The sequence below is a fragment of the Arachis stenosperma genome, chromosome 9 (genome assembly GCF_014773155.1).
Source record: "Arachis stenosperma cultivar V10309 chromosome 9, arast.V10309.gnm1.PFL2, whole genome shotgun sequence".
NCBI lineage: Eukaryota > Viridiplantae > Streptophyta > Magnoliopsida > Fabales > Fabaceae > Arachis > Arachis stenosperma.
In genome coordinates, this window is record NC_080385.1 from 158127401 (window position 1) to 158137881 (window position 10481).

At 31.9% G+C, this 10481-nt stretch overlaps 2 protein-coding genes across 3 annotated transcripts; one reads left to right on the top strand and one right to left on the bottom strand.

The window, feature by feature from the left end:
* The first annotated feature begins 1202 nt into the window (after positions 1-1202).
* LOC130948080 (uncharacterized) lies at positions 1203-2790 on the top strand. 2 transcript variants are annotated; one of them, XM_057876786.1, is made up of 2 exons: positions 1203-1222; positions 1608-2790. In XM_057876786.1, exons 1-2 carry the CDS (start codon positions 1218-1220, stop codon positions 2503-2505), a joined length of 903 nt encoding a protein of 300 aa, XP_057732769.1. In that variant the 5' UTR covers positions 1203-1217; the 3' UTR covers positions 2506-2790. The 2 variants fall into 2 exon arrangements, with proteins under 2 accessions (XP_057732769.1, XP_057732768.1); XM_057876785.1 differs by having other exon boundaries at positions 1215-1365.
* Positions 2791-5743: 2953 nt separating this feature from the next.
* LOC130950920 (ACT domain-containing protein ACR12) lies at positions 5744-10048 on the bottom strand. The gene is made up of 9 exons (XM_057879524.1): positions 9795-10048; positions 9372-9426; positions 8538-8660; positions 7914-8008; positions 7325-7469; positions 6756-6811; positions 6515-6620; positions 6366-6434; positions 5744-6046 (listed from the first exon to the last, which is right to left on the bottom strand). Exons 1-9 carry the CDS (start codon positions 9977-9979, stop codon positions 5984-5986), a joined length of 897 nt encoding a protein of 298 aa, XP_057735507.1. The 5' UTR covers positions 9980-10048; the 3' UTR covers positions 5744-5983.
* Between the last annotated feature and the right edge of the window lie 433 nt (positions 10049-10481).

Genomic DNA, 10481 nt, shown 5'->3' on the forward strand with positions numbered 1-10481 from the left:
TAACTTTATTTATTTACCTGATCATTATAGTTTAAACCTTTTGTGATAATTAAAAAAAACTACCTTGACTATATTCTTAAGTAGTGTAAATATTATTATTCATCATAATCAATACTATATATTTAGATATTTTAATTTAATACTGGATAATGATATTACCACTCCAATCTCTAATAATATTACTCCACACATGATTTTTTTATATATATATTTACATAAATGTATAAAAAAAACATTATCAAAATAGAAATGATTATTTATTTGAGCTGTCTCCGTATCACCGTAAAATTATACTAATAAAATTATCGGATTATGCTTTTTATATTACATCTTTTAAATGCAATTCTTCTTTATATCTTAATGTTAACTAGGGTGTTGATGATGGATCAATTCATCCGTATATTCGCAGTATTTGTTTAAATCCAATTCGAAATTACGAATATAAATTCAATCTATAAAACTATTAGATTAGATCTGCACACTGATAGAATCGAATTATAAATTTTATATAGATATATGTATATCTGATCTACATATTCGTATATATACAAAAATAAATAAATAAATAATTAAATATATTTTTTGTTTTATTTCAACTAATAATTATCATATATGTTATATTATTTTATTTTTATTATTTAAAAAAATATTTAATATTATTTTAAAAATAAACATGTATAAAAGAATAAAAAAAGAAATTTTATTAATTTTTTAAAATAAAAATAAACTTTTAAAAAATAGTTTTATATTTTACGGATATTTCGTAAATGTGCGAATCGGATTGAATTCAAACTAAAAAATCAGTAGATATTAAATCCGATCTAATCTAATAATTTTAGTGCAAATTAAATAGAAATTTTTGCTATATTCAAACCGCGTTAACCCCTCACGTTAACACAAAATGTTTCAGCATCGAATTGTTATTTTCTACGATATATATTTTGGGTAAACCTATTTCAATTTAAAAGTAGAAACTCAGGTGCAGTTGACTTCACGTGAAGTTGATAACTAGGAGCTGTTAGATGATTTAATTAATTTGACTAAATTTTCATCTAACTGATTATCGACTATCAACTTCACGTGAAGTCGACTCTCAATTTAAATACTAATGCTTTATAACACAGGGTTTTGAATCATTTATAAAAGGCATGATAATAAGCCTACCTATAAACTCATGCCAAGTGGGACTTGTAGCAAAGCCTTCAAAGCAATAACATATGGTGTATGTACCTCATTACCAACTCAACTCAACTTTGGTAGCATTCCATTTTAATTTATACGTGTCTATACTTAGCGTAAAATTCCAAATCTTTGCGTCTTGTGATACACGCACACCACCACCAACATCTTCCCTTCCGAAATGGGGTATCACTCCTTTCTCCTTTGGACTCACTCACTTACATTTGTCTCATTATTCCCCTCATTAATTCCTATCTAGCTACTTATTAGCTTCTTTCACATTAACATGTTTATATAAAACATCTCATCTTGTTTACTTTGCATTGATGCATGATTTATGTTTATATTCGGTTATACATTTTGAGAGCATATAGAACAACATCAAGATCCATTTTTTTTTCTAACCTTATTTTCTTCCATTATTATAGCACTATGTTGGAGGGACATGAAATCTTGGGGTTTGGATTCTTTGTGATTGGTTTATGGCATCTCTTCAACAACATCAAGATCCATTCTTCTTCTTCTTCTTCCTCCAACTCGTTCAAATCGACCATATGGTTTCCAACAAAAAGATTCAGATACTTAGAACTCAACTTCATCATTGCAAGCTGCACAATGTTCATAGCCATGGAGCTATTCATCGCCCCAGATCTCCACCAACCATTTGACAGCGATGGATCCATCCCCGCCAACCACCTCCACAACTTCGAACACTCCCTCATGGCTTCATCTTTCTTGGTCTATGCAGCATTCACCATGTTCTTTGACATGAAATCCATCATCACAAAAGCACAGCATGAACTAACTCATTTTCTTGCATCCATGGCTTTTGCACAACAATTTCTTCTCATTCACTTTCACACCCGAGATCACGCAGGAGTAGAAGGCCAATACCATTACCTTCTACAAATCCTCATTGTTGTTTCTTTAACCACCACAATCATGGGAATAGGGTTTCCAAATAGCTTCATGGTGAGTTTTGTGCGATCATTGAGCATAACCTTCCAAGGTTTGTGGCTCATGATAATGGGGTTCTTCCTGTGGACACCAGGGTACCAAGCTAAAGGGTGCTCCCTGCACCCTGAGATGAATACTTACATGGTTCGGTGCAGTGATGATAAGGCACTTCACCGTGCAGTTTCTCTGGTGAACCTTCAGTTCAGTTGGTTGCTTATTTTGGTAACCGTTTTCGCAATGTGTTTCTTTTTGGTTCTGAGTAAAAGGTATGATAACAAAGTTGAATATGTTTCACTAACCAAGGAGGAACAACTTGACCTTGAATCACAATCCGAAAAGAAATGCATCATGATGCAAGTGCAAATCTAAAGCATGCACTTTCATATATGAAAACTCTAGTATAGTCGACTTTACGTGAAGTTGATACTCAGAACCGTTGAATGATTTGACAAAATTTTTATTTAACGGCTTTGAGGTATCAACTTCACCTGAAGTCGACTTCACTTGAGTTTTCACCGTATATATATGATACGGTGTATGAATGATGATGATATTATTATATTCTACGACTTTGGTGTATGTATAATGTATGCTGCTTCAGTTCTAACTGTATAAGAAGTAGAAGATTTTAAACTTTAAAGTATTCGTCGGTTGTTGGTGTCTCTTGATTTGAATATACTAATAAAAACCTTATAATAAATTATAAAAGAAAATTTATAATAATTAATTTTAATATAGCAAAGTTGATAATAAATATAGATTCAGTGAATATACATCTATAGGTTTAATTAATAATTAGTCTTTTCCATCGGTTGCAAAAATGCTAGTTCTACGTACGCCTTTAGAAAGAAGAAATTTTCATTGCACCGCTTGTCTTCCAAGGCACTACACAGAATGATCTCATTTTCTTAACCCAATTTTAATGCCATTTCAATTGTTTCATGCATGATGATTGATGAGGAATAATACACTAGTGAAAGTGTACACCACGACTAATTCGTTACGATTTTAAACTTTTTGGTTCGATTTAAGAATTTATTATTAGTCAAATGAATTACTAAGGAGGTTTAATTTCTCAATACTTATTTAAGGGGATGAATGAGTTATGATTTATGAATTATGACTTTTATTTTTTTTTTTATCCAAACGATATCCCCCAACCCGACAGGTTAAGGACTAATCTGTCGCGGATATGAGCTCCATGTAAGGGTCTGCCGTTGGTCAATGAGTTGCTGCATGCACAAGGCGGAATTCGAACTCCTGACACTTGCTTAAATGGACGAGTGAGCTGACCACTCGACCAACTCAAGTTGGTTGAGTTATGACTTATTTGTGACTCACTCCATGAATCCAAGTGGATAATTCACATGAGAACTTGATTCCCGAAGTTTTTTTTTTAGCAGTGCTAGGGGCCAGCAATTTTTGTGATTGTTAGCTATCAACTAGCCATCAATGATGATTTGATGGTGTGAGATTTCATCCAATGGCTTACCTTCCTCTGCTGGTTACATGCTGGCCAAAATTCAATAAAACTGCTGGCCCCTAGACTTTTTTTTTTTTTTTTTTTTGGTCATGGAAGTTTGTTAGAATTTAGGATTGCAAGAAATGGGCTTAAGACAAGTATTCATGGGTTGGATTTTATCCCAAACTAGATGTTGAGATGGTGAGCCTAACTCCTTTGTTTTAAACTTAGAATGTCCAGTCCAAAATAAAAATAGAATGTCGAACAAAAACCGAAACGAACTTAGATTGTCTATTCTACCCAGAAAAAAAAAGAAAATTGTATTGTTCACAAACAAGAATATAAGGATGTGCCAAGGAGCCCTAGCTAAGATAGCATATGACAAGGATGTTATTGAAGTGTTGACCAAACTAATAAGCACTTAATTAGCTCAGATTATTTTTTATGATAGCAGAGGAGTTACCTTAGTGTAATTTGTTTTTCTTGTACTATTATATTAGTCCTGTATCTATGCCCAAAAAAAAAAAAAAAACAAGAAACACAGCCGAAGAAAAACGTATGAGCACAAATATGCACGTTATGCTAGAAAAAATAATAAAGAGATTATTTTTTTATAAATGATTAAAATTGAATAATTTATTTTATTCTTGTTAATTTTTAAAATAAAATTAAATATTTTTCTTTATTTTATGCATATAAAAACAAAAATGGATGAAATTGAGTATTTGAATACTTTTAAAGAAAATTAATATATCTGTAACATGTATTTTTCCAACTTTAAAAAAAACTTAGATGTTTTTCTATATATATATATATATATATATATATATATATATATATATATTGGTTTAGCACTTAGATGTTTATATATTATACGGATAAGAAAAATAAAGAAGCAATCTATTTTTGACAAGTTAACACCTAATGATAGCATAATGTGGACTACAATATGGTCCTAAGATCCAAAAATCCAAAACATTTAGGGCCACATTGGCTAAATTTTTTAAATAAATTTTTTTGAAAAATAAGCTTAAAATATAAGGATTTTTATTAATAACAACTTTTAAATAAGTTATTTTGTATTTAGACTTTGAAAAGTTATTATAAAAGTCCTTGTATTAAAGTTGTGCATTAAATAAGAATGATAAAATAGCTTTTGAAATAGAAGAAGTCACATTTTTTAACTTCTTCAAAAACTCTTAAATAACTTTTTAAAAAGTTAAAAATTTATCTCAAAAATTGTACTAATTTTTTATAAGTCAAAAATAAAAAAAAGTAGTTTTTTGATGTTTGCTAAGCGGACCCTTATTCTTAAACCAAAAGTATTGTATCAAAGACAAATTATCAACAAGCAAAATAAGTAGCCCAAATAACAAAATATGTGTCCTTAAGTCCTATAACTAATATCTACACTAGCAAAGTCTAAGTTGTTCAATACCAATTCTTCTTAGGTGATCTAAGTCTTAGAGGCTTAGTCATGAGGTCTCAATTGTGATGAATCACTCCCAAATAAAATAAATTTTGATTTAGTGTAGCATGTAAAGCGATATCATTTTTGGTAGATAAATAAGGATAAATTGATCCTTGACTATTACTCATAGGAGACAAATTGACTTCCGACCATTGTCCATTCAGTTGCATGTCACTTAACGAAGACTCATGAATGTCACTTAACGAAGACTCAACACCAGTATCATTTTAAAGATTATATCTAATATAAATTTTAATTTTAAATTAGTTCAGTTATTATAAAAACTAAAAAGTAAAAAATATACCCGCATTGGAATTGCTCAGTTTTAATGTTTTTAAGAACTTTTTTTTTGGTTTAGTGTTTTTAAGAACTTTATTGCAGCCGTTTGAGTTGTCGCTGGCTGAAATTAACTTTAATTAATAATACTCCTAAGAGATTCAAGAGTGAAGAAAAACATTTTTCACGCCCATTTATAAAATCCGAAAAACCAAAACAACGAAAATATTTTATTCCTAAAACTAAGACAAATTTTTATATCAATAAAATTTTAAGTCTGATTTTAAACGAAATTGAAATTTCCCTTTATCAGTTTATCCTCCAAGTGTTTCTAACTAAAGCTTTGGTTGCATTTTCTAGCAAAGATAGCTGGACTGTTTCTCCAAGCACGAAGAATGTTAAAATAATAACCATAGATGCCTTACGAGGGAATGTTTGATTTATATGGTACTACTTTTGACTCTGACATTTGGCTTTGAGGACGATCATACAGTTATAGCCTTACAGTCATACATTCCACAAGCAACCAGGTGAGAATCGCCAGAAATGATATCAGGCTCACTGGCAATTGTTACAAGAACCATTACACTGGCTTATTTTACATGTAACGGTGAGTGATACCTCAGAGGAAAGCTTCCTCAGTAACTATCAATATCTGTCTCTGGCGTCCGGAGATAGTAACGGAGACAGTTCACCAGAACCTGCTCAAAATTGGAAAGAGATTGTTGGGTAATTGAGTTGGGCAAAATAACTAGGTATTATTAGTTCCTCTGCTTCCTTATATGTCACGGTCAATCTTTGATACATCTTTGGATTCATGTATCTGAATAAATATGTTACCTGATACATTGATCTAAAGATGCACAAGAAAGTGACAATAACAGATGAAAGAAAATGGAGAGAGTAAATAGCAAGCCAACTTATGTATAATCAATGCAATACTAAGGTGGACAAAGTAATGCTTAAGTTATGTTTGGGCTTTTATCAAGTCTCTCTAGTTCTTATGAACACGGAAGTTACCTGAGACATTGAACTGTTTAATGCAGCGCCACCATAACTGACATGAAATTTATCTTTAGCAATCAAGCCCTGAGACAAAAAGTAAGTCAAGTTAGGTCAGAGTAAATGAGATAACAGAGAGATTCGGACAGACAGAAAGAGGAAGATACTTCTGTATCAATCTCAGCCGATTCAACATCGATGTTCACATCTGCGATGACTTTAATGATTTCAACGAGCAAGCCTGGCCTGTCTGCTGTCTCTATGTACAGCAAGCTGATAAAATTTGAATTAAAAATGGATTAGATTTCAAGCACCTATTGCACTTTGGCTTACTAATTATGCATATTGCTTTGTGTCCAAACAATGAACATATCAAACAACTAGATCCACATATTTTAAAGTGCAAACCTCCTCTTGGGCCCATCTTGCTTAACATGTATATGAGTTGCAATATCAGCATTAAGCTGTGAAAAACAACAATAAATAAGTATATTTACAGGACTAAGTGTTACCATTGGAACCATAAAGGCATTGTAATGAACCAAGAATCTTCTGGTATAGAAGTCCAATATGTACCCAGCATAACAAAATTGAAGGATTAAAACTGAAGACAGAAAACTCTACAAGTACTGTTGTCATGCAGGCAAAACCACTACATACCAGTGTACCACCATATCCATTAAGCAGTTCAAATTTCTTTCAGTAATATTCTCCAACAATTAAAAACTTGCCATAGTGGCCGTACCATCTTAAATGAGAGAAAGCACAACATAGTTTATATTAGGTAAAAATAAATAGAGAACAGCATTCTAACTAAAAGGCTAAAAAGGTGTGAATGATTAAATATAATGTCATGGAGTAGGGCACAAAAATTCGCTACAGCAGACAAAAGTCTGAGCTATAAGAAATTAGGGAGCCCTTTCTTATATAGTTGCCACCTTGATGGTTTACGAAAAAAGGACAAGAGTACTATTCACCTTCTTCTGTGGAGCCTTTATGCCAAACACCTCACCCATGGCTAGTAATTCGCTCGACTCAGGATGATATTTCAACAAGTTGTTAATAATGGTCAGTCGAATTCTCTCTAACATATCAGGATCTTCAACTTTGCGGCCAGTGTCTCTGTGAGAATAAATGAACTAAACATGCTAAGACTAGAACGAGGCATTGAAAATACAAGTGTTATTTTTCAGATATAAAGCATTACAAAGAGAAAACCTACTAACTATTGCACCACAAAAAATATGTAATAAAAAAAACTTATGTTTTGAGGTTCAAAATCAACTTGCTCTAAATAAAATGCAACAGTTAAACAATATGCCCCGCGCGCACGGGGGGAGGGAGGGATCTCTGCACTGTCACAGATCAACTATAATTGTCTAATGGGGATAAGTTACAAAAACTGGCACACTAGCAGTGATGATAATGACTGAAATAACCCCACAAAGAAAACTATTAAGCAAAGATTCTTTTCTGGGTTTAATGTTTCCATTTGCCACCAAAAATGATTTTAGAGAAAGAAAAAAAGAAGCTATAAGTGCCAGATGAAAGAGCAAAAAGACTTACGCCTGAGTAATAAAAAACTTTGTCTGCTTAACCGGTCCCTCTGTGGAGACAGTTCCCTTTGAAACATCCAACCCCAAGTTTTTTAATGCTCTCATCTGCCTTGGTATAAGCAGAAATAAGTCAATTATTAGCAATACTTATATACTTATTAAATGATGCAGACAGAGAAAATGAACTCAAAACTATAACAAAATCTGAAAGAATTGATGCCCTTTGGTAACATGGCATAGAAAATCTGGTAGCTGAGCATCTCTTTTCAAACACTTCTCAAACAAGTTCATTTCAACCATCAAACATTCTTGATAATACGATTTTTTTTCTCTCTCTAGAAGTAAAATTTTACGTTGTAAGCCCCACAGTGACAGCAACATCACTGACTTATAAAGATTTGGAGGAGAAATAATTACGTTGAACACAACCTTCCTCACTTACACTGACATGGCATGAGGGATATGTAAAGACTGACAACAGAGCGGAGGTAAGAGGAGTAATAAATCTTCTCTAACTCTAAAAAGCAACGCTCTCATACCTCAACAATATCTAACTAAGAATACACTAATACATTCAAATGGATTGCAAAGTTTTAGAGTTTGAGCACAAATAAATTTCAAAGAGCCATATCACCGTGTCAATAAGAGCTCCAAGGCGATCACCAAAGCTAAGCTGCACTATTGTTGCTTCAGTATCCGAGTCTTGATCTATCATTACAATTGGCATAGGAACACTATCAAGATTGTCACTGGATTTCTGCAGTAAGAATTAACCAATCAAATGTCAAAAGAATTACATATATAAAAGCTTGACAAAACTCAGAGAACTTGAGAAAAGAAAAAAATTTAAAAGTTAACAAAAGTCCAAATGCTTGACAAAAGCAATATTCAGTTGGGGCAGCCACTATATTTGACTGGCACAAACTCAATTGCATGGATAATTGGAAACATCATGTGCATAGAATACATAGTGGACATGTAAATTATTCAGGAGTTAAAATGTGATGGCATTAGCTGTATTGTAGTGCAGTAGGAAATCAAGCCAAGCAATAATCTTCATTTCAACTAAATGTCAACTGAATGAATGCTTAATAACTGGAAACAACAAGAAAGATTCACATCCAGCAATCGATCAAGCCAATCTAAGTTTTAACTTTATTCAGCTTTAACATTGTTATGCGCGAGATGCATGGGCTAAATCATTGTCCTCAAGGATTCAAATTTATAAAAGACAAGCCATCACTATCTTTAGTAGATACTAAAATCTTAAATACCCCCAGGAAGAAGAAAAATATTACAAGAAAACACGAGTTAGCGTGCTTTGGTCCATAGTTTTTAAATATATATTAGGAAACTCAATTGTAAACCCTCCATAACAAAACCATGTGTATTACTCGCACTTCTAAACTTCATCACAATATAAAATAGTAGTCATGAACAATATCGTCACAAGAAACACATCACTAACCAGTGAAGCTGAACTGACTGCATTAAAATCATATGCAGAAGCATATATAACATTCCTGCATAACATTGCAACAAGTAGTAAGAGACATAAAGGATGCTCAATGAAATGAACAACCATTAGTAGTATCTATCAGAGTTCACAAACATGATTATTCAACTTAACTAACTACTTCAAATCTACCAAACGAACACTGATTAACAAAAATCACAACTATAATTTTATTAAACAAAAAATTCAAAACAAGTACAACTTCTTTCTAGTCGTTTCTCGTAAGATCAAGGATCATTTGTTTTCCATGCCTTAGTGAACATCACGATCATGTATCCGAACCAGACTCAGAAAATAATAATTGGCCTAATGATTTCAGTATTATAATTAAAAAAACAACAAAGCGTTGAAAGCAAAGAGGAACGGTGTTCTTACTTATTGTTGTTCCTGGAGAGGGAGCGCGAGGTTGGGAAGCGGTGAAGAGGAACAGGAGAGATGGAAGAGTGAGAGAAGAAAGGAATGACCAGTGGATCAGAAGCCCTACCACCACCACCACCACCACCGTGTACGGCGAAGGAAGGAGCAGCAGCAAAAAATGTCTTTGTCATCGCCATAGCCATAGCTTCCTTGATCCACCGATCCAGAACCTTGCCTTGGACTTGGAGCGTGGCAGTAGCTGGGTTTGGACTTTGGTGTGAGCGAAAATATAAACAGAAGAAGGTAGGTTTATTATTCTTGATAATTTTTCAAAAATGTTTTTTTAATAAAATAAAATATATTTTAATAAAGATATAAATTTTATGTAAATATAAAAAAATACACAGAATTAATCACGTATTATTATATCAATAAAAATAAAATATATTTATACCTATTATTTAAGAAAACACATGAAAATTCAATCTAATTATATAATTCGATTATATTAAAAATTTAAAATTAAGCTTAAGTTAACATAATAGTATTTTTATTTAAAATAATTATAATAGATAAAGACTTTTTAGTTTTATTATATAAAACTATATTATACATTTTAATTTTAAATATATTTTTGTAAACTTTAAAATATCATTAAGTTTAAAAATTAAAATTATAGATACATAAAAAAATTTTATTTATAAA

Coding starts and splice junctions, on each gene's coding strand:
- LOC130950920 (XM_057879524.1), bottom strand. CDS start 9,979: ATGGCTATGGCGATGACAAAGACATTTTTTGCTGCTGCTCCTTCCTTC. Junction 9,427..9,794: donor CTCTCCAGGAACAACAATAA/GTAAGAACACCG, acceptor AATGTTATGCAG/GAATGTTATATATGCTTCTG. Junction 6,621..6,755: donor CAAGATGGGCCCAAGAGGAG/GTTTGCACTTTA, acceptor AAATTTTATCAG/CTTGCTGTACATAGAGACAG.